The sequence below is a fragment of the Phasianus colchicus genome, chromosome 6 (assembly GCF_987193195.1).
Source record: "Phasianus colchicus chromosome 6, bPhaCol1.hap1.1, whole genome shotgun sequence".
NCBI classification, from domain to species: Eukaryota; Metazoa; Chordata; class Aves; order Galliformes; family Phasianidae; genus Phasianus; species Phasianus colchicus.
The window spans coordinates 32,846,596-32,870,225 of record NC_143441.1 but is presented as its reverse complement, the minus strand read 5'-3'; the positions used below and the strand labels follow the sequence as shown (position 1 = coordinate 32,870,225).

The 23,630-nt window shown below is 36.6% G+C and overlaps 1 protein-coding gene across 3 annotated transcripts in view; it reads left to right on the top strand.

Moving 5' to 3' along the window:
• RUNDC3B (RUN domain containing 3B) overlaps positions 1-23,630 on the top strand; it is a 41,519-nt gene that overhangs the window by 3,837 nt on the left and 14,052 nt on the right. For 2 of the 3 annotated variants that reach the window (XM_031614461.2, XM_090142848.1), the window contains exons 2-8: positions 1,947-2,062; positions 9,331-9,464; positions 10,462-10,547; positions 14,035-14,124; positions 16,415-16,495; positions 17,415-17,580; positions 21,002-21,159. In XM_031614461.2, coding sequence (XP_031470321.1) covers positions 1,947-2,062; positions 9,331-9,464; positions 10,462-10,547; positions 14,035-14,124; positions 16,415-16,495; positions 17,415-17,580; positions 21,002-21,159 — 831 coding nt within the window. Of the gene's footprint in view, positions 1-1,946; positions 2,063-7,622; positions 7,700-9,330; positions 9,465-10,461; positions 10,548-14,034; positions 14,125-16,414; positions 16,496-17,414; positions 17,581-21,001; positions 21,160-23,630 lie in introns of those variants that run through there. The other variant, XM_090142849.1, reaches the window with a different exon arrangement.

Genomic DNA, 23,630 nt, shown 5'->3' with positions numbered 1-23,630 from the left:
ACTTTAATGACTGAGTTAAATTACCCCCAGAACGTTTCCAGCTGCTTGGTTTTTGCCTACTTGCACTGTTGTCGCCCCGATCTGTAGAAGTGAGGTGTCCACACTTACACTCCCTGGCAACTCTCTCAAAAGCCAATTTCAGCCATGCTCGCTCTAGCTGTAAAGCTTGTTTAAGGTTTTAATGAATGTGTAGAACGGAGAGATGAAAACTAATACTTCTAAAGAGAGGGGGTGGCAGTAATACAAGCATTTTAAAAGATAGCCATTAATGATGATGAGCTGTTGGACCCTTGTTTCTAATCAGTCCCTAGTTGTTGTATGGCTTTGGGAAAGCAATCATTACTGCCCTTCAAGTAATGAATAGCAGTGGCACTTACTAGGTATAGATTTTCTCATGGGAGTACTTGTCTCTCACCTACTTAAAACTGGTTGAAGAAGTGGAGGAGTTCAAAACTGAGTCATAACATGGCACAGCAGAAGGAGCTTCCTCCCCCAAGCTCTTCCCTCCTGATTCCTGCCCTGCCAAAACCACTGCAGCTACAGCAGAAGCCTGCAGGAAGGGTAGGATGAAGGGTCTTTATTCACAAGTTTATGTATTATAGTGTAACAGAATCAAAACTCTTGGATTATGTGCATGCCAATTCAGTTTGAGCAAAATTAGGGACAGTTTCATGTTGTAAATAGGCATCAGGAAGCTGTGCTCTCTGCACTAGGGTTGCAGGGAAGTTGCTTTTACAGTAGAAAGCATTTGAAGACAGTACAGCTGGCTGAGAGAGCCTCGTTCCTGCTGTGTGTGCTGCTTCTGTGCCTGTGCCATAGTCAGTGCTGAGGTGCTGTGAACCATGTCTGTGATGAGTGTATCCGTAGTTTAGAGTTACTCCACTGCTCTCAAGTGTTAAAAGTGCAGTCTAGAGTAGCCGTGCAAAGTTGTAGGCATGGTACAGCCATCAGGTGTGCTCAGGCGCAGGATTGGGGATGAGCAGAGCAAGAACTTCCTGAGCTGGTACCATCAAAATCCAGGTGTGATGAAATGATGTCCTTGGGCTCCAGTATGGCTCTATTAATACAGATACGTGTTGTTGCAGAAAGCAACGATGGACAACTCAAAAATGTATTACTTTCAAAGTTAAGGACATGTGAAACTTGCCTTGAAACTGAAAACTGAAGAACAAGGAGCAGAATGCAAAAACCGATTATAATAAAGTGGAGATGGCAAGAGAAAAGCATGTTGTTGTCATGTTTTTAGGGGCTTAAGTTGTCCTCTTTTCAAAAGGAATTAAGATGTGTAAGTGTGGATGTAACTATTAGTGAATGTTAGCTGTATTTAGTTGCTTCTTGTTTTCTTTTGACAGTGGCTTGATACAGCCTTTTCAGTTTCAAATATTACATCATTTAAATTGATAGCTTTTCTGATTTAACAATGGATTAATGTGATGCTGAGTAGAGATTACCAGCGTTCTCAAGGAAATCAACCTGTCCAAGTTAATGCACAGAGACAGCTGCAGAACAATGCATTGTTTTATAATACCTTTGGATTATTCTTGCTTAGGATAAAATTAAAGTGTTCTCAGAATAAAGCTTATACTTCTGATTCTTGTGCATGCATTTTAGGAATGAAAGGGCTATTGAGGGAAGTGTCAAGTAAATTGGTATTGAATGCTTTTAATTGCTGCTTTTTCTCCAGCTTCTCTAAAATATTTCAGCTAGTTATTTTCTTGTCCTCTCACATTTACCTACAAAGTATTTTGTGTTTTCTTGTCATTTTTAAGACTTTATGCCAAAGACAGGTGGTGATGATTGTATTTCCATGCTATTTCTTGCTGTGTTGCTTTAACTGAACTTTGAAACCAAGGTAGTTTTCTGGGTTTTTGTTCATTTGTCTTGTACAAACTACTGTCCTAGCAGTTATAAACATTGTTTGTGATTGTACTTTGCTTTTGCTCTAGGTTTTCAGTCAAGACCTTGATTGACCGTTCCTGCTTTGAGACAATAGATGACTCTTCTCCTGAATTTAATAATTTTGCAGCCATTCTGGAACAGATTTTAAGTCATCGACTGAAAGGTAGGTTAATAAAGTATTACTTTGGTGATGTTTTTGCTGTGAGAGTTCTTTAATCATTTCATGGAAGCTCCTCGCTGCTGAATGGAATTGTTGGCTTTGTGTGCCTGTCCCATTGCTGTTGTCTTTCTTACGGTCTGCATTGCTGTGGAGAAGTCAAGAAACAGTTTTTGTCATATGTGTTTCCATTGTTTGTGTTGGAAGCCTTCTTGGCTGGTAATTAAGGAACTAGATGTTGCCATGGTACTGAGCTCTGCTTACTTTCCTGGTTTATGATAAGGCAGTGTTCTGGGACTGACAGACAACTGAAGTGTTTTTTGCTTTTAGCTATAGCGGGCTGGTCTGTGGTGCTGCTTCCTTGTCTTTCTCCCTTCCTTCCTTTTGTTCTCTGCTTTTCCATACTCTATGTTTAGGTCATTTCCCCTTCCCCCTGCAGCAAAGCTGTTTTTTTACTACTGAGATGTAAATGTAATGGATCTGGATTAAATTGCATTTGAGAAAGGTCAGTTGTTGATTCTCCTCCGGTATCAGAGTCAAATGTTCCAATTCAAGAAAATGTCTGTTTGCGTTTTCTGAGTGTTCTAGAGGAAGCTGCTTCGCAGAAAGGACAAAGTGTTCCTTAGCAATAGCAGCTACTAGGAAAAGACTTCAGAAGCTTCTCTGCATTTCTCAGTTCTGTGTACAGTTCCTGAAATTATGTGAGGATTATAAAGGACATCATCTAAATATAGATGAGTAATATGACAATCCACTCCTTTTCATTCTTCTGTTTTTTTAATATTCCTAAGTAAGTTTTGTGAACAATGTTGTGTGTAGGCTGACATTTGAGTAGCACAATTACTACCTGCTGTCATTCTGTCAGAGGAGGAAAGAAATCACACGGTGGGGTAGGAACATAGTGTTTGTCACACGGTGGCAAAGATTATTGGAGTGATTATGGATATTTAACAACTTGACACTTGACTGCCCCCTCCTACCAACTTGAGTGGTATTTGAGTGAAAATCATTACACAATTTGTTTATATATTTATTTATCCCAATACTTGTTTGCTTCACGGCTTATTATTCAGGCAGTACAGAGAAGCCTTGACAACTGGCACATGGATTACAGGCAAATGGAATTTGCAAATAAAACAATATTTCAAATAACAAATGAAGAAAATCAAAAAACAGCATTGTTGTTTCAGTCTTCCCCTTGTGATTGCGAGGGAAGTTTACAAAGTTAAATAAGTATAGGGAAAGAGGCAGCAACTCATGCATCATGTTGCAAGTGGGGAATATTTTGTTATTCAGCTAAATACTGCCAGTAATTATTTTACTCTTTAAAAACTTGAAGGGAAAATTGAGATAAATGTACCATGACATTTCAAGTGTTAAGTGTGTTTAATATTATACAACACAGGGCTTGAAGGAAATTGCACTTTATTGATGGAAATGACTAATATGTTTTGCATGCATGCTTTGTGTCAGTGGGAGCACACGAAAAGCAGGCTGATGATTGCAATGGGTTGTATAAAATGTTTTAAGGCAGGCAGAACATACATGATATGTTTGTCTACGGTAACGTAAATGGCTCCATTCTGTCAGGGTTGTTAGGGTAATCCCGTGGCAGTATCATTACATAAATGGTCCAGATTTGAGAGTTCATAGACATTAACTTCCATAAAGCCATGGTAAATAATAATTCTTATTTTCCATCAGAAGTACTGGGTGAGGAAGGAGAAATTTAAATTAATATGAAAATAAAGTGATTTACTTTGTGTTGTAAAGGACTAACTTCTATTAGAAACTTTTGCTAGTGGTTGTCTTTTCTGACATAAAAAATAATGTTTTTAAGGAGCAAAGCATAATCTTGATGGATGTAGTGATGGTTGCCACTTGTTTGTTTTGTTTTCCAATAGGATACAGCAAAACAGAATTGAACAAAGTCACTTTAAGGGGAAAAAAAATTGTTCAACTACATGAGTTGGAATTTCTGCTTTTCCTGAATCCATTGCAATTAATAATACTGAAATAGTAATCACAGAATTGCTCAGGTTGGAAAAGGCCTTCAAGATCATCAAGACCAACCGCAACCTGACCATATTGCCCTAACTCTAACAGCCCTCTGCTAAATCGTTTCCCAATCCTCAGCCTTCTGGCTTTTCTGCTAAAAGTGCTAACTGAAGCAACATGAGCACCATATTCAAACAGGCAGAAAAGCAATGACTTTCCCCATAAACACTCTTTTTTAACCTAAGTGACTTAGATGTGGGTGTTTATTTAGTAATAAAATGATATTGGCATAACTACAACAGCTCGCCCAGCAGAGATGTGAATGCTGATTGAATGCAGCTATCTGTTCATGAGGTATAGAGGACTTGGGGCATATGACACCAAAATAATTCCATAGAAGGTCACATAGTGAGTAATGCTCAAAAAGTTGGCCACCTCTGTTCTACCTTGTGGTTATATGTGCACAAAGGATGAAAGTAGCAGTCAGGAATAGGCAGCTATTAGAAAAAGCAGTCTGAGCTCTCAGCCTGTTTTTGAATTGCCCCAAGGAACAGAAGAAGGTGTTTAGGTAAGCATTAATTGTCTTTGTAGGGATTGAAAGCCATTGACTGCCTTCTGCTCATTAAAGTGCAGATGTAATTATCCCTGTGCTGTGTAGTGTTGTGTACCTGGTGCTCCCTAGATGTGCTGGTTTTACTATGAATGCAGAGCAGATCCAACATCATACAGAGGTGTAAAGCGTGAGTACTTCCTGTCTTTAAAATAAGCTTTGTGGAATGCCTTCTGGTGAGGTATGATGCTAATTACTGGGCAGAGCAATTGGAGATCTTCAAAGGGCAAGAGAGAAAGAGTAACAGAAAGAAGATGAGTGACTAATTACTCTTCTATTCCTTCTCAGGATTAAGAATTCACATAGTTTCATAATACAGCAGAGTAGTGGGTGGATGCACAGCGTGTTTTAATGTCTGTGGTCCAAACAAGAGCTATAGTTCTGAATGGAGATCTCACAAATTTGTATGCAACTGTGTATGTATCTGATCATCTCTAAAGCAAGGCAGGTGATTTCAGGAATCACTTTTGCCCTAGGCAATTGTTCAGAAATTTTTCTTTCCTAATCTGGTATTGTGGAGATTTTGCCTATCTTTTAGCTGTCTTGGTGGATTCTTCTATTCACTGCTGCCACAGATTGAATTTTCAGGTATTTTTGTTGGGGTCCTTTTTGTCAGGTCAGTTGAGTAAATATAGTTAGTGCAGATGTGATAGGAGCATAAAAAAAATAGTGCAGTAGCACTACCTGGGATTTGATCACAGATGTATCCTAGCTGATTGAAAACCTGAATCCAATTCAAAGTGATATGTTGGCTTTGCTAAATCAAAATGCTGTATGTTTTTCTGTGTTTTTCTACCACTTCAGTTTTCAACTGAGCTAGCAAAGAACTACCAACACAATTGCAGGTTTTTACAGCCATCCTCTCTGACATATTTCTGAAAACTATTGTCATGTGTATATATTTGTTGACTCCCTGTGTTTTTATTTAAATATCCTTTCAACAAATGTGTTTATATCCTAATTTCTAGTATGCATGCCTAGAAGTAGTTTTAGTATATAACCAAGATTCTGTTGCTGACATGAAATACAGTGCATCATGCTTGTCTCGTCATTTTTTACAAGTCGTAGCTACTGTGAGCTTGTCATCTGTACACTTATATTGCATTAATACCACAATGTCACAAAATGGTGGGTTCTACTGTGCTGTTTTGACTCTTGCACAACTCCACGTGTCTTTTATCCTGTACATACATTGAGAAGATAAATACATCACAAATTTCTGCCAGAATTATCCATAGAAGCTGTTTATTTCTGTCTCTTTGGTCTATGCTATTCCTAGCATGTAGTGACTGGATTTTATTGTGGTGTTTTTTTGTTTTTTTTTTTTTACTTTTAGAAAACTCCCAGTGACTGGTAAGTCCCTAGAGTGGTCAGTGCTGATTGAGTGGAAAGAAAGATGTGTTAGTTCTTTCTTTTCCCATTATACAAAACATTTGACAAAACATGTTATATGTAGTCTGATGCCAATAATGATAATCAGTCATACACAGTGATGTCGTTGGTCAACGTTATTTAGTTTTGACATTATCTTCTTCACAGTAAGGTGTGGACTATGGAAAAAGTATTACTGAAAGTGACAGACTTTTCTAAGTCTTCAGTGCAATCTTATCCCTTCCTACATGTTTTTTTAATTTTTTTTTTTTTTAGTTTTAGGTCAAAAAAGTCACTAATTGCCAACTGCTATTTCACAGGGTCTTTTTTAAGTAATGAATATTAATATAATCTGTATTAAAATTCAATGAATTCTAGTAATATCTTAAAAGCATAAGCAGAAATTTCAAATAGGAAGGGTATGACTTAGGTCTGTAAAAGAGAACTTATGCTTATAGGCCCAGGTATCAGGAGAGGAAGCATGATTCTATAAGATGCATCTTGCAGTGCTACCCATCCTGAGAGAGACAGATCTCTAGACAGAAGAGGTAAGAAGGTGGTAATATAACAGGGGTGAAAAGGTTATGTTAAGGAAGTACTGAAGTCACTACTGTTACGAAAAAGATGAATTCCAAGCTGTGATGGCCCTTTATTTGATAATGTTATCCTGACATGTTCTGAGAATAATAGCTTTTGTTACTAGTTTAGTATTTATATGCACGTAGTGACCCTGTTACTGCTTTTGGCTAGAAAAAAATAGGAAGTTCTTTGGGCATTTTGTGGTTCAGCTAATTCTACTTTCTCCTGAGTAGAGAAGAATCTTAAGTGGTATGTATTTGTCTTGGTGGACTGGGTATATAAACTACTGTAAATTCTTAACGATTCATTCCGGAGGCCTAAAACAAGAGTACGTACCATGACAATTCTTCAAAGGAGCAACAAGCCATATTATTACTAATAAATTGTATTAAGACTATTTACAGAATGGGCACATTTTCTGCAAACTAAACAAAGTTTGGAGAAAATCTACCTGTAGCTTAGAGCATCCTAATCATTACTGCTTTGCAACTGCGGAACTTTGTTTTCCAGGTCTGAAGTTGGACTGTGAATGAGTAGAAACAGCTTTGGACTCTGCAGGAAACTTACTGTTCCCTTACAAACTTCAGCAGAAATCAGACTGTGCAGTAAAAACTTGCTTTTCTTTAAGATGGTGTTGATTGCTAGAGTGTAGGCAAGTTGTGAACTAACAGGGATAAACTAGAAGTCCTTGGTTAATGAAAGGTCCTGCTCCTGCTGTGAGTTTCAAGTGAAGGCTATTCCTTCTGAAGTCAAAAAGAGTCACACTCTTGTGTAAAGCTGCTTCTGATACCACAGCCCTCTGTTACGCCAGAGTATATTGTTATTGTGACCAGCTTGCTTTGCTAATCAGTGTAGGCCAAATAAATGGCATGCACTGGTACGTATTTCTATTGTGGAGGAATTTGTTTTTTTCACCTCAGAAAACTATAGGGCAAAACTGTCTTTTTTTGCAGAATATATTCTGTCCTCAGTGCATGTGGAAAAGATCACAGAAGTTATTGTGTGATATGCTTGCCTTTATTAGCTGGGACTGGAACTACTGTCATAAAGACACCTTCACACTGAAGTTGCATTCAGTTTTGCAGGTACAATCCTCAGGGCAGAAATGTTTCTAATATGATAAAGAATACAAAAAAATCACTAGCTTTTGGTGATGTTAAAATGATGTTGAATTCTTGTTGCTGTCCACAGCACATGACGCTTCAGCAAAAATAGTAAGTTCATAGAAGCAGTTACCTTGTGAATACTGTCTTATTTTAGTCCTTAGAGCTGATAAAATCTGAATATGCTGTAGCTGGAGCACATTGGGATTTTGTTTTTCTTTTAGCATATTGAGTTTCTCTATACGAGTTTTTTCTTGTTTTTTTTTATGTCCTTTATCAAGCTTTGTACTTAATAAACGTGGCAAAGTGAACAGATGGGTCACACAGACAAGTTGTACGTATCCTCTAGTGGGGAAAAAAAGCAAAACCTTGAATTTCTTAGGATTGCTGAGGTCAGATCTTTGACACTTCTCTGGCTGTGCTTGGAGCTGAGCTACATTGTACTAGGTACAAATATCCTTGGCATTGTATTTTGGCATTTTATTTTTAGTATGTATGATTTGCAGTGTCAGTTTAGTATTGTGCAAAGAAGTGTACTATTCTTTCTTGAAGTTTGAACTTTGTGACAAGCAAAAGAATTAAAAGTCTTTCTGAGAAATCAGTAAAGCTTCAGGAAAATACAACTCAAGATGTGAAATGTAATTAGCCTAAAAATAAGAGCTTATTTCACACAAATAAAAGTTTTTGCATGTATCACAGAATGGCCTGAGTTGAAAAGGACCACGATGATCATTTAGTTTCAACCTCCCTGCTATGTGCAGGGTCACCAACCACTAGACCAGGCTGCCCAGAGCCACTTCCAAATGCCAATATGCAATAATGCCAGTCACTGGAGGGCAACATTCCTCTTACTGTTTTACATTTTTGTTTGCAGTTATGTGCTGTTAAGTTTCAGTGTTCCCTCTGAAATGTATTTTGCATGCAGCAGATTTCTAATGGTAACACTTTCCAAGCGGTAAATAATAATAGCAGTAATAATAATAAAGAGCTTTGGTTACCACTCCAAAAGTGATATTGACTTGCTCAATTCATTTTTGTCAGCTTCCCAAGGTGTACTGTGTGTGTACTCTAAGTAAAGGAAATTGTGACTGCTAAACTTTTTTGATTGTTCATCTTTTCTCCTCCACTGAAAGCACGTTATGAAACAATTCCAAATTGACTCCTAAGATAAGGGTAACACTACCACAGCAAAGGCTGCTCTTTTTGCATGCATGTCTATGCATGTATATGAAGAACAAAACTCACTTTTCTTTTTCATCATGGTTTTGAATCACAATGGTGTGTGCTTTGTTGCGAGTAAGCTGTCCCATGTAGAACTCTGAGTATTACCATAGAGTCCTGACAAGGAAGAAGAGGACCAAATACAGGCACATGGGCAAAAGCCCCATGCTTACCTCTCACACTGGTTTTCATTGAGAGTGAGCTGCATGATGCAAGTTCCTTTTGCCACCTGTGCAGCCAAAATTAGTGGAGTTGGTAGCATAAAATGCTGTCTTTGTAGGGTGTGTATAGCAAACACAGGAAAGTATCTGAATTATGCTTCTCTTAAGCAAGCAGGGAAGAAGGTTCATAAATCTTCACATATTTTTGTATTTCTTGTATTTTGATTTAAGGTCAGATCACCTGGTTTGGCTATGAAAGTACTCGTAGTTTTTGGGACTATATTCGGGTGGCTTGCCGAAAAGTCTCTCACAATTCCATCTGCAGTATTGAGAACATGGAGAATGTCGGTTCTTCTAGAGCTAAGGTAGGGAAGAAAAAAGTCAGTTTTACTGCAGCATTTCTCTTTCTTCTGTGAAAAATGTAGCTCACACTTCTATACCAAGGAAAAAACCCAGCAGCATATGATTAAACTTGCCCTGTGATATTTTTCTTTATTTGAAATAAATACTTCTTTTGTTTTTAAAGCAAAAACAATAAAAAAACTTACCGCAAAAACTTAGATCTGTGTTATTCATTAGGATAAATCTCAAATTCTCCATTCGTTAGGTATGCTGCATCATAAAGTGATTGCCTTTGTGTTTTCTAGCTTATTTAATTTTTGGAAAATGCGTTAGGTTGAGAGAAATTAAATTCATGTGGACATGCCTTCCAAAGATAGGTTAAAATTGTAGGAATGTCATTTTTTTTTCCTAACCTTATTACCTTTTCATTTTGTTTATAGTTCATGCACTCATTTCCAGATACTTTCTAGAGAGATTCACATCCTAAAATGCAGCAATTGTATTGCTTGCATTTGAGCCTTATTTTAAGGATATTTCTGAATTCCAAAATCTTTGCAGTGTGGAGTACTCAGGGATATTTAAATTCAGTAAGCAATAAGATGCAAAGCTACTTTTTCAATTATGCTTATACATTAATTTAACTTTCATTTATTCTCTGGAAAACTCCATGACACATAATAATAGTAATAAAAAGCCAATTAGTGCAACTAGTACAGATAGGAGTGTTGCATTTTTAAAGATGCACATGGGAAGAATTTTGGATGTCCATATTGAAAAAGCTGGAGATGTGTTGACACAAATTTTAAGTCCAAATTTTGGAAAACTTTATTTCACAAAGTTTACTTGTAAGAATTTATGTTTTGTTTTCATTATTGCAGTAATAAAGTACAACAAATTTTGTTTAGTGGTAATTTTGATAATCAAGTCATCCATGTAATTCAATTTTATTCAGTTTCAGATGTAAAATTAAGCGTTTCAGTCTGTAATGTTTAAATATTTGATATCTGCTTTTTCTTGCAGGGTCGAGCCTGGATCAGAGTAGCACTTATGGAAAAACATTTGTCTGAATATATTTCCACAGCTCTGAGAGACTTCAAAACAACCAGGTCTCTAAGACTTTTATTTCTGCAATATTTTAGTGATTATTGCTGAAGTATGAGACTCAAATTTGGAAGTGAATGCTGCACTTAATTTGTATGGGTTGAAGAGATGTTACCTAGTGAAAGACATCTGGAGTTAGTATCAATTTCTAAGATTTTTAGTGTGGGTAAAACTGCAAAATTGCTATTGCAAAAATCCCTTAGTGACTGTAAAATGTGGAAGTTTTTTGTAATTCTTGAAAGGTTAAAGAGAAGAAAACCTCTCAAAAGAAGGAACTTGTTTTGAAATTGTAACCTGATAGTGATAGATCATCAACCCCCCCCTCCCCCTTCCGTGGGCTGGGTCACCCAGATCAGGGTTCTCAAAAGTCCTATCCAGCCTGGTCTTGAACACCTCCAGGGATGGGGAAGCACAGCTTTTGCAGGCAACCTGTCCAGTACTAACCACCTTTGTAGTAAAGAATTTCTTTCTTACCTACTCTCTTTACTCTCTTTAAGTTTAAAACCATTACCCCTTTTCTTACTGCCCATTGTCTGTACACTGTGGTAGAGTACCTTCCCATCTTTCATTGGCCCCCCTTCATGCATTGGAAGGTGTTAGTATGATCTCTGCAGGGCCTTCTTTCATTTAGACTAAGCAACATAGCAGTATTCCTGCACATGTGTGGGTGCACTTCTGGACCCGTTCTAACAGGTTTCTCCTGTGCTGGAGGTCTCGCTGCTGGATGCCATACTGAGTGCCTGGTGGGGTCTCACAGAAGTGAAAGAGAGGGGAGGAATCACTTCTCTCACCCTGCTAGTCACTCTTCTTTTGATGCAGCCCAGGGTACGGTTGGATTTCTGGATTTCAGGTGCATGTTGCTAGCTCATGTTAAGTTTTTCATCTATTCATCTCTCTCAGTCCACTTCCCCCAGTCAGTACAGATGTTTGGGATTGCCCTGACCCAGGTGCAGGTCCTTGCACTTGAAGGTATATAAAATGAATATAATTAATTTCAAAATTAAGTATTGATGTCAGAAAGACTCAGTATATTAAAAATATATTTTTTAGACTTCCGGGAATTTCTCTTGGAGAAAGAAGGAAGGGAATTCAGGAAGCTTTTGAGAAGTACAGAACAGAATAATGGTCAGACATAGCTAGAATTCTTGATGTAATATGAAAAACATATAACAGGTTTTTGTTGTACCACTTGATAATAAAAACTGTTACAAGAATATGCTTTGTGACGGAAATTATTTTCACCATTCTGAACTGGTTCTAGGTAGTGTAACTATTTATTACATAATGTTTCATCCTGTAACAGTGACATCTTATTGATTTGTGATGAAAACATGTAAGTATGAGTCTTTGCGAGTTGTGGAACCTTATGTTGAACTCACAAAGTTTTAGAAATAGTAAAAAGAATAAGTTCTCTGTAAGAACTTCTGTTCATTTGGAATATTATTTCTGTTTAAAACATTTTTCCACGGATCTCAGTTTATTTTCCCAATATTAAGATGACCTTGAAACACAGTTTGGTAAACACACCGTTTTACTGAAATTTCCAGTCCTATCATCTTTATTTTATCCATATTTGGTTGTGTTTGCAGTAGACAAAAAGCTGATAAAGCAAAGATTTCTGGTTAAAAAAAAACCTTACCTTACATTGCATCAAACAGAAGAGTCATTTGGGTTTTTGAAAGGTAGATGAGGAGGAAGAGGGGGGTCAGAATCTATATAGTTAAGTAGTACGTTTGTACCTGCTTGATAATGCAGTTTGTTTGCTAGGAGATAACAGCAGTCTTATTTTATTAGCCATTTTATTAGTTTCAAATTAATGTATTTGGTGTTTTATTGAGTTAGGAATCAATATCCTTGTGCTGCAAACATAATATATGCAGTTTTTGTTTTGAAATGGTATTTAAAATATGTTTATTAGAATTAATAGTTACACTTTGAAATCTTGGTGCTGTGGACTTTAGATCCACCAACAGTAATGGATGCATTCTCTTTCCCATGTGGTATTTTGGATACCTGTTAAGTGGCTTGATTTTTTTGGTGGTGCTTTGCCAACTTATTTACATTTTTAAATGATGCATTGTGCTTGTGCTATGTATTTAGTGATTATATATATAAACTCTGCATGTATCTCACGTATGTATATGGAATCTGTCATATTGCCAGCTCTTAAATCTTGCTGTTTTGTTTAGGTGGGTGACTTTAGGCCTAGTACTTCAATGAAACAGTTCATTATTAATGCTGGATCTGTATGTTACACTTGATAGGGGGTTGGATTAAGCATGAGTGCATAATTATTCTTCTAAAATGTTGGTCAGCGCAGTCTTATGTTAAAGCACACAGTCTTTCCTGTTGTATTATGTCAGTTACAGCACTGAGCAAGGATCTGTGAGTTTTCCAAGGAGACTTCAGCTTTGGCTAGATAACTGTAGCTGATTTCAGAACATCTTACTGTTTTAATTATGCTATGTCTCTTTCTGCTTGAATGCTTCCCAGCACCATTTTACAAGCTACTTACGTACTTACAGTACAGATTGTTACCTGGCAGTGATTTTAGAAGTAACAGTTAAAAGGTTTACTTGTACTGGGAGTGTTGTTTCTAGTTTGCAAATAGACTTATTTTGAAGTCCATCTAGCTCAGTATTCTGCTTTGATAGGCTGCTGCTTTAGCCTTCTGTTATCTTGCCTGAAGTCAAGGGTTAGGAAGCAGAATCTGTACATCATAGGGATGCTAGTTCCAAGACTAAGGTTATCATCCCAGAGGATGTCTCTCAGATGTCTTGCTTCCACTGTGGAGCATCCAGAGTCTTGAATATCTCCTTTCCATACTACAAAGGAATGTTAGAAGTGCATACTTACTGCAGTATTCATTTACTATGGAGTCCAAACAGACTTAGGTGCTGAGATCCAAAATATCTTTTCTGGTTGTCTGCCATACAGCCAACTTGAGATCTCTCTGAATTATCTGAATGCTTCTACTTTGCTGAACAGACTGCATTTCATCTTTTTAGCGTTTACAAATTCTTATCACAAAACCATACATGGCAACGGTGGGCCCTATTAGCTGTCCTTTGGAACATTTCAGTCTGGAAGTAGCTTCTTTGGTAGCTGGGAGAAGAAAGATAGTGTAACTAGAACTTTTATTTTTTTGTTACCATGGAATAATTTGTTTTTTGAATGTACACAAAGCGATTTCATCCTTTCAACAGAAAAATACAAGGTATTGTCATTTTCTTTGCATTTTGTCCATCCTCTTCTACTGTTTACTAGGGGTGATGTTATAAATTCATCTTCTGTCTGAAGTTTTAGATTACAGTGTTCTGCATTGTGCAGTCTATTGGTTTGTTTTATTTGAAATGAAGTATGAGTGCCCCTGGGGTTCACATGGATTGTTTTTATTTAAACTGCATTTCTCAATTTTCTGTTAACCATGAAAAAAATCATTATTTGAAACAAAGTAGTGTTAATGGAGGTAATTTTTTTCTTTTCTTGAAGGAGATTTTATGAGGATGGAGCAATTGTTCTTGGTGAAGAAGCAAATATGCTTGCTGGTATGCTGCTGGGACTCAATGCAATTGATTTCAGGTATTGTATTTGCATGCTTCTTAATAGAATGCTCCCTGAAAGCGATTACACGTTATGGAAAACATTGTTAAGGTCAGCTGATAAGTATGAGAGACAAAGCTGAGGAGGAGGGAGAGAGAGATCTGAATGGCTCTTCTGGATAACAACAGTTATGCCATAATTAATACAGAATGATTATGCGGTATTTCTTTAAAAATCCTGAAAGCAATCAGAAGTGTAATTGCAGAAGATATAAGTGGCCATAAAGCTTGATGTAGAGAAGGAAAAAAAAAAGGGGGGGAGGTTAAATAAGGGCTTTCTTTTCTTGTGGCAGTGAGCCTTTACTTCAGCTGTCTACGGACTAGAAAGTGCATGCAAGGCGTGAGGGACAAAGAGGGGGAAGGTAAAGATCTTACTGGCTGAGCTAACTCATACTGGAGTCAGATAAGTGGCAATACCACTGTGAGGAGGGGAAAGGGATTGTCTGGTTGTGGTTTAAAAAAACAACAGCAAAAACCCACAAAACAAAACTAAAATGGGGTGTGCATTTTAAAAAGCAGGGTAGTTTCTCTTGCCAGCATTTAGTCATTGGTTTGGATTAGCTGTATGATCACCATATGTTGTGGAGGAGCAGAAGTATGCTGCAGTATGATAAGGGAGCTAGCTTTGCATACAGCAAATTGAAATCTTACCAGATTTCATTCATTCAGTTTTACACTATAATAAAAATGCTTCTACTTATACTACACTTGGAAGGAGGATAGCGATATATGAATAAGAAGTGTGGCAAGAGGAGATCAGCAGCGTGTAAATCTTGCCATAAATTATAATGAATTGACTTTGTTTGTCTCCCATGAGCCTTGGTGGTTTGTAGTGTCTGTAGTATCTGATCTTAGTTGTATGAGTGCACGCACTCTTCCTTTATCCTCTGATTTCTAGTACGAACACATTTTGTATGCATCTCTTAATAGCATTCAGAGTAATGACTTATTTCCATTGGAGGCATTAAAATTTTTGTCACTGCAGCTCTTAAGAACCAAGAAATTTTCTGGGAAAAAAAGGAATGTGGACCTACAGGAGCATGTACTATACCACATTATTCATAATATTGTGACTTAAATGGCTGGGAGTGTGTAGCCATTCTTTGCATATTGTATTTGATTTACTTTTTTCAGTTCAAACACTCTTATAAATGTTATCTGACTTATCTCTGTGGAACTGGGTTGTGAGGCATAGGAAGAGGTTGCCTGGAGAAGATGCAGTTGCAACCAGCTTGAATGGGGCTTTGGGCAGCCTGATCCGGTGAAACCACCTACCTACGCATGGCAGAAGGGTTGGAACTAGCTGATAGCTAAGTTCACTTCCAACCCAAACCATTCTGTGGTTCTGTGAATTGTAAAAAACGCTTTGAGAGTAGAGCTGGGGAAACCCAGATGATGACAGTATTGTTATTTTTTTTTCCCCACAGCAGTGTGGAATTGTGGGTATACTTCAAATAAGTATGAGTTTAGGGGCTGTTTTTTGTTTTGTATTTGTTTGTCTTTTTATTTTCTGATGTTCTCCCTAGATACCAATGAAGTGACTGCACTGTTGAAAATGGCACTTTTGAATTAAATTAAAAAAAGCTGGGAGGAGGGAGGAATTTGTTCTTTGTGAAAGCGTAATTAATTTTGTCACTTCTGTGATAATAAAATGTGATTCAAATGCTGTCTTAGATCCAGTACGAAAAGAATACAGTGTATATGAGATCTTTATAAAGCTACTGCTGCTCTAGAACATTTTGTGAATGTTAGTTTCATTAGCGTTCATCATTTAGAGCAGCCCAACACCAGAAAGTAATCAAAAGGAAATGGTCTGAACTATTTTTGAGAACTGATTTTTTTTTTTTACTTAAAAATAGCAGAATGGTTATGTAAGCATTCTGCAGAGACTTTGAGTTTAAATAGTGGCAATTTCAAACACATCTACAGCTCTTCTGATGTTGTAGTTTCAGCTAATTTTACTTATATTGTTATTCCCTCACAATCCACCTGTATTTTTAGAATGAAAGCAAAGATTTAAAAATCAGTGTCTGCATTGTTTGCCCTGATCTGTATCCTTATTCTGAGGGATTTCTTTTTGTCTTTTTTTTTTTTTTTTTTTTTTGCTATCCTATAGTATTAAACAATCTTTTTTGGCTGGGTAAGTTTTCTTTGTTGAATGCTATAGGCCTTAAGAAGAAAAAAATCAGATTACGCATTGGTAAGATTCATCTTTCATTATCATATAATTTTGTTGATATAATCTTACCATTGTTTCTGTGTTTTATCAGTTTTTGTCTGAAGGGTAAGGGATTGGATGGCACCTTTCCAGCTGTCATAGATTACACACCCTACCTGAAGTTCATCGAAAGGTACTCTTTATCTCTACATTGTTTTTTAATTAACAAAGTGAAAGTTTTATGTCATGTTGGTCCTCATGATTTTCATTTTGCGTTCAAAATCCTATTCCTATCTAAATATAAACTTGTATACTCATTTACTTTGGGGCAAAAAAAATCCAAAATGCATGTAAAGAATGAATGACTTCTACGTTTTTATAGGATAAATAATTTGATAAAATATTGTAATCCTATGCAGTCTTAAGATTTTGGGGTAGAAGGAATTAGACTGCTAAAAAAACCTAGTAAATACTGTTAATGTACTGAAAAGCATAGTTATGATGGAAGGTTTCAAATGGATATTGGGATAAACTAAAATGCTCGTCTTTGAGACAGATGTCTGAATTCTGTGGCACATGTTGATTCTGGATGATGGGGAGATATTTTAACACTGCATCTGCATGCTATCTAGGGACATACTTACGCTCTGTGAAATAAGTGGCACGTGGTTTTCACAGTAAGCACAACTCTCATTTAAATTAATCATTTTAAACATAACCACTTTTTTATTTTCTGCATTTTTACTTTTAGTACAGTTTGTGTTCAGATACTACTGTTTGCCCTGAAATCATGAAGGAAAGGTTAAGTCATCACTTTCTTAGATAGCATATTGTATTACATTAATCCTTTATATTCCAGGAGAATATCCTGCATACATTTGTCTGACTTACCTAAGACACCAGTCTGAGACTCAACTAAGATGATAGTACATTTTTGTAAAGCGTACAGGTGACTTTACAAATAAAGATCAAAACAGAAGTTGTGCTTGATTTATCCCCATTATTAGTGGTTTACAGAGCTTCAGATCTTTAGCAACAATGGTGCTTCGATTTCAAGTTGAATTTGCATTTTAATATAGGTATTCACTTGGCTAATAAGCATGATTCTTCAGTTCTGACAGTATCAGCAGTGATGAAGAAGAGCTAAGAACGCTGGGCAGTAGTGGCAGTGAAGGCAGTACTCCAGAGAACATTGGTCCTGTCATCGTGGATGAACACAGTTGGTACAACAAATGCAAAAGGGTAGAACAGAAGTACCGCCTCGCATTGGAACAGAAGGTAAGAGATCAGTTTTCTGTGGGGGAGATGGAGCCAAATCTGATCACAAGACAACTGGTAACATTGCCGTTTAAGTAAGACTGAAAAATAATATTATTTAGCTCCTTGTAAGTGGTCTTAAGTGTAATGTCATTGCTCAACAGTTTGAGGGAATAGAAGCCTCAGGAGAGGGAGGAAAAGTAATAATTCAGGGACCAGCTTCTAATGTAGAAGCTTTGGAGCTGCTTTTTCCAGTCTTACAAGTAGTCTATCTCAGAAGCCGTTGTGAGTTTGAATTGAACTTGACTGTCCACATGGTTTCCTTCTTCTTTAGAAGTTCACCCTATATGTTTATTAATGCTCATCATATCCCAGCTGAAAGCTTTCATTATGGTAGTAACATTAAACAATTAATTCAACAGTAAATAAAATGATTGGCAAAGTAATCTGTCCAGGAATTAAATGCATAATTATCTTCTAAGTAATACTGAGATAAATTTTCAAAATGTTTGTAGTTTTAAGACCTGCTTCAAGCTGCAATGAGAAAGGAAAGAATGTGTTCTGTATTTGATTTGAGTAGCTTATGTGACATATGGAGTGTTGCGACAGAAAGCAAAGTTAGGGTCTCCCTCCATCCTTCAGAAAACTCTTAAGTTATAGGTGAAGTGGAATTGCAATGTGTAGACACACTTTCTCAGTGTATTTAGCATTTCAGTACATTTAAAAAGCAAAATGTTTGTCGGTGGATTATAGTAGCGTATTAAAATTACAGATACAAATGGTGTATTAGCTAACAGCATAAAGGAGAATAATTCATAGTCAACAAAGAAATAGTGGAAAGGAAAAGAAAAGGAAAAGTAAAATAAAAATTGGAAGAGAAGATAGTGTTATACAAATGGTTAATGTTTTTAAGTAACTTTGTGGTTTTAGTACTTTTTTCTCCTTAGTGTCACAACTTGGTTTTCTTGAAACACTCAACACAGTTAACATACGAAAGGCTGAAACTACATAAAGATGCGTGGAGGTGTAATTATTTCCATTAGTTTAGGGAGTTACAAAATTACCTCTCTGCCCTCCTATTTCCTATTGTACTGGAGAGGAAAAAAAAAAAAAAAAGAAAAAGAGGATCAGAAGATATCTAGAATGAATCTTCTAGCAATTGAGAACTGTTAACTGTGGTAAACTCTGATCAATGTCAGAGAATATTCATGGCTAATGTGCTAATAAAGTAACTATTTCAAAGGCCCAGATCCCAGTACCATCTCAATCACATACGTATTTAAGTTATAAGAATGTTTGGCCATGGTCTTGGCCTGGGGCAGCTAGTATTCTCACCCATAACCTCAGGTCACCACTTGTGAACTACTGTTTGCCAGTGATCATTCCCAACAGACAGTCTGACTTCAGACTGGTCATTTGGAACTTGAGTTTTAGTGTAGTTATACCCATACTGAGACAGTGTGCCTGAGAAGGAATTCTGAACATGTTCAGATTATTAGGATAAATGTAGCTATGGACTGCTTAAAGTTTCTGCTAATACGAAATGAGCAGAATTATAATTGGGTTACTATAATGCATGTGAGAGAACCTAGTTAAAGTTTTTCTAAGTAAAAGCGAACAAGTCAGACTTACTGTGAGATGGTAGATGTGGGCAGTACCTTTTAAAACATGTTTACAATTATTTCTTTTCTATTTCTGATTCCTTGTTATTAAATGTTGGCATTCAACTTGCTGTGATACCATCTTCTCACGCAGTCCAGTACCACTTCCAGTGTGGAAGGAGCTGTATTCCTTGTGGTGCTCTCTGGTACAGAAGATGTTTTCCTTGCTTTTGTAAACCAGAACGTGCCGTTCTAAGGAATTGCTTCAAACAAATAAACAAAATTGAAAACCTTTCTCTTCCCACCCCAACAGTCCATGAGGCTCAGGAATGTATTTAAGACAGCATTTTGTCTGCATTTCCAGACTAAAACATCAGATTGATTTGAATCTGTATCTTCTGAGTTGTATGAAAAGTAGGATAGGACCAGGTGCTATTTTATCGAGGTAAATCATAGTGTTGCTTTATTGGGTCAAAACACTGTGCTGGTTTAGACCAAGGATCTGTCTGCCCTACTGTCCTATCTTGGATAATTGCCCAAAGTAGATGCAGAGGGAAGAATAAAAGCAAATTAAAACACATATGCACTTATACTTCTGTAATACTCTCTTGGCCAGCCCGTATCAGCTGAAGAACTTTCTGAAGCTGATATGGTTTGTTTAATATCCCCTTGATCGCATGCAAGGTTTTAGCATTAAAACTTCCTTTCTTTTGGCAAGGTGCTCTGCATGTCTACCATCTGTTGTGTGAAAAGCCACCTCCTTTTCCATCTACTGATTTTGGCTCTTAGTGGCTTCATTTGATGGCGTGTAGCTCTTGTATTTCAAAAATGAACAGTCAGTTCCTTCCTGCCCTCTCCATGCCACCCTGGAAATAGGATGAGTTTGTCTTTTCCAAGTTGTCTTTTGTCCATATTAATGAGTCATAGTTTACACATTTGTTAATTATGTGGAAATTATCCCTCCCTTATTTTGGAATGGTATAAGCTGTTCCCATTTGTGTAGTAAGCTCATAAATTCTTTGTGTACTGTTTATACTGGAGTTTTATATGCTTTCACTGGTGGGATGACACATCCCATGTCATTATTGATGCAGATATTTACTGTTAATGTTATTGTGTTACTGATGCTTCACATCTAAAATCTTCATTAAATGTTTGTTAGGCATTTCTGCGAGGCAGGGACTTAAGTACGTCCTAATGTACCTTTAAATACATTCAGAGCACTACTTAGTTGGAGTGTGACTAGAACTGCCCCAATATTACCAGCTGGAAAACTGATATAAATGCATGTTGCACCATTATATATCCAATGTTCCTAGAAGTGACCTTCGCCAGTTTTCCTACCTTATGCTTTCAGTAGATGAGTCTTCACTTTTGTTATACTTCTGTTATTTTAACATACAGTGTGATATTGCAGCTTTCTATCCCAAGAAAGAGGCTTTCAGAGCAACTGGATTTTCTATAATAATTCGGGATCCCTTTCATTAACTGTGCAGATACACAGATAAAGTGTAGATACATTCTTTTTCTTTTTTTTTTTGTTGAGTCCTGATTTTTTTTTCTTGTGCTAGTGATCGCTCTATCCATTTTTCATGCATATGGAAGTTTCATGCTTGTGGCATTACTGTCTTACTGATTCACCCACCATTCTTGAAACATGGGTAAGAGCTTGATTCTCTCAGTATTGATTAAGAAACTTCTTATTAATTTTGGGTCAACTTAGTGATCAGAGTAAAATTTATACAGTTCTATTTAAAATAAACAAGAAAAACATGAACATACATAAGGAAAACTTCTCTGTTTGAATGTTCTTTAAAACTTTCTAACACTTTTATTTCCAGGGTTACCTTGAGGAGTTGGTACGACTCAGAGAAAACCAGCTATCTGAATCTGTCTCACAGAATAAACTGCTTCTACAAAGAATTGAAGATATGGATCTAGCCCATAAAATGGAGAAGGAACAGCTGGAATATATCATTATGGAACTGCAAGACCAGTTGTAAGTTAGTATAATGGAGAAACATTGTGAAAGCAGAATTAGTAAATTTATTTAATTCAAATTTAAGTATGCACTATGAAGAACTTCTGATCTGTGGAAATGAGTCAAACTTAAAGAAATTAATATATCTCAGCTTTTGTTTTTTTTTCTGACAATTCTTATACTCAGAAATGCCTCCCTTGGAAAAAGTGTGTTTGTGTAAGTCTGAATAACTGAACTTTTTTCTGCAAATCTAAAACTGATTAGACTAAACTTTCTTACATTTTTGACACATTTTTGTGAAATGTTGCTCATATTTCATTAATTCCAGCTTTAAGGCTACTCTTTTAAAAAAAAAAAAAAAAAGACATTATTAGAAATAACTTCCTTTTGAATATTGGTTTTAAAAAGTAAAGCAGGGAACAGGGAGGCAGGAGAGGGCAGAGAACTACTTATTTTCTTTCTTTATGTGGGTTCTATTTTATCCGAGTAGGTCTTGCACACAATAGAAGTTCATCTGGTAATCCTAAAAATACTCTAACTTGCATTTAATGCAATGCAAAAGACTCAAATAACAAAACAAGTCTTAATTTTTTTAATAGTAACGGTGACTCTTAATATGTTAAGTGTTCAAGTGTCTTGCAACCCTTAGGTAGTACATCCTCACAGCCCTATCTTGTTCCTGATAGTTTACAACTCATGATATACTTCTTTGACCTGCCTGAGTATGTCTGAGCGTCAGGCAGAAGTGTTATTGGGAGGGAGCAGTGAGCTCATTTAAACCCACTCTGTTTGGAAGTTTTGAATGCTTCTTTTTAGCTGGGCTGTATGCAATTGGATTGTTGTATAGATATCAATCTTTGGGCTTTAATTTTGGTTGCTGGCTTTTGTATGTAAAGGCTTAAGTTGTGGAGCAGCTTCTATTGTATCTTGACAGTGTGTTCTTGTATAGTTGTTTTGAGATGCTGTAGTCAGGAGCCTGGACTACACTGGATATCTGGGGGGGAGGTTTTTTGCATTGTTATGACCTTAAGTGTTGAGTGCCTGTCAGATGAACCCTTCTTAAACCGTGTTAAGAGCCGATAGCTCCTCATGTGGGAGAGGAAAGGGGGAAGGAACACTAACTGGTTTCTAATGATGAACAACAGTCCTAATTAACGTCTTGTAATTGTTCTTCTATACTTGTATTTTGTTTGCTTTATGTTTATTTTATTCTATTCTTGACCAAGGATGAAGTGCTGACCTTGCAGCAGAGTATCTTCTATCGCTAATGTATCTGGACTGATGCATGAGTTTTAGCCAATTGCTTTTTATGGTCTGGCTGTTTTAGAACAGCACTGATGGAATTTCATTCCTAGTCTTTTGCTCTCCTACCATTTGTAGCCTTTTGAAGTCATGAATGTATTCTGTATTCTCTAGATTCCTTACCAGCAGCTAAGAGCAAGTTTGGGATTGTGATTCTATCAGAGTTATTAATATTTGTAAAACACTGGGGATCTGATTTAGGATCATTTTCTGTGTAATGGAATTTATTATAAATAAACATTCAATATTTTCTTTTTAATGTTGCTATTCTATCCCAACTGGCTGTTGTTGTTAAGGTAGAAAGTTCTACTATGGGTTTTTTTTGAGCATTTATTGATATTTTCAAACTGGTATTTTAAAGGCATGCAAGTCAAAGTGTTTTCCATACATTTTCAACAAACTAATGGATTTGGGCAGCATCTGAGTTTCTGTTTGTCTGCTTCTGAAAAATAAAAGGAAAGGGGGACTTTCTTGGCAATGTGGGTTCTTATTGTTGCTGACCTGGAAATGAGATGATGCTGGTGGTCAATAAGGCCTTAGCTTATCAATTGAATTACCTACAGAAAAACTTTTCCATATTTATGCTTAATAAGGGAAAGTAAAATACATGTGGGAAGGGGAGACTGAAGCAACTTAGAAATCATTTCTGTCTTAACAGCCGCTATGAGTAAATTAAGAATACTGAAAACTGTAGAACATTAACATTGACTCAGAAGTTTGAGGATTCAAACTACGATAAACAAATTTTCATCTAGTTAAAAGCCACTTTATGATAATTTTTGGAAAACAGTGAAGCTGAAAATTTGTCTTGTTATTCATGGGAGGAAAAAAAAAGTGTCTCAGTTTATCCGGATTTCTTAACAAAATGCCCAGCCATTGACTATCTCCCTTTGCTGGCAGTTGTTTGATGGCAAATCAGGTTAGAACAGTGGAGCTGCATTAGGCCAACTGACTGTCAGTCAGACCTGTTTAAACAGAAGCGTAGCTGATCAAGAACAGTTTCATCTTTTACCACACTCTGCAGATTAAGAGATTGCCAAGTGATTGTCAGTTGTAATAAGGGCAGTGAGGTATATAATGGCTTTCACTTGCTTTCTTGAGAAATGCTTGCTGTTGCAGTAAGGAGGATTAATTTTATGATTCTGTCACTTCTAAAAGTTTCCAAAGCATAGGACAAATGTGATTTT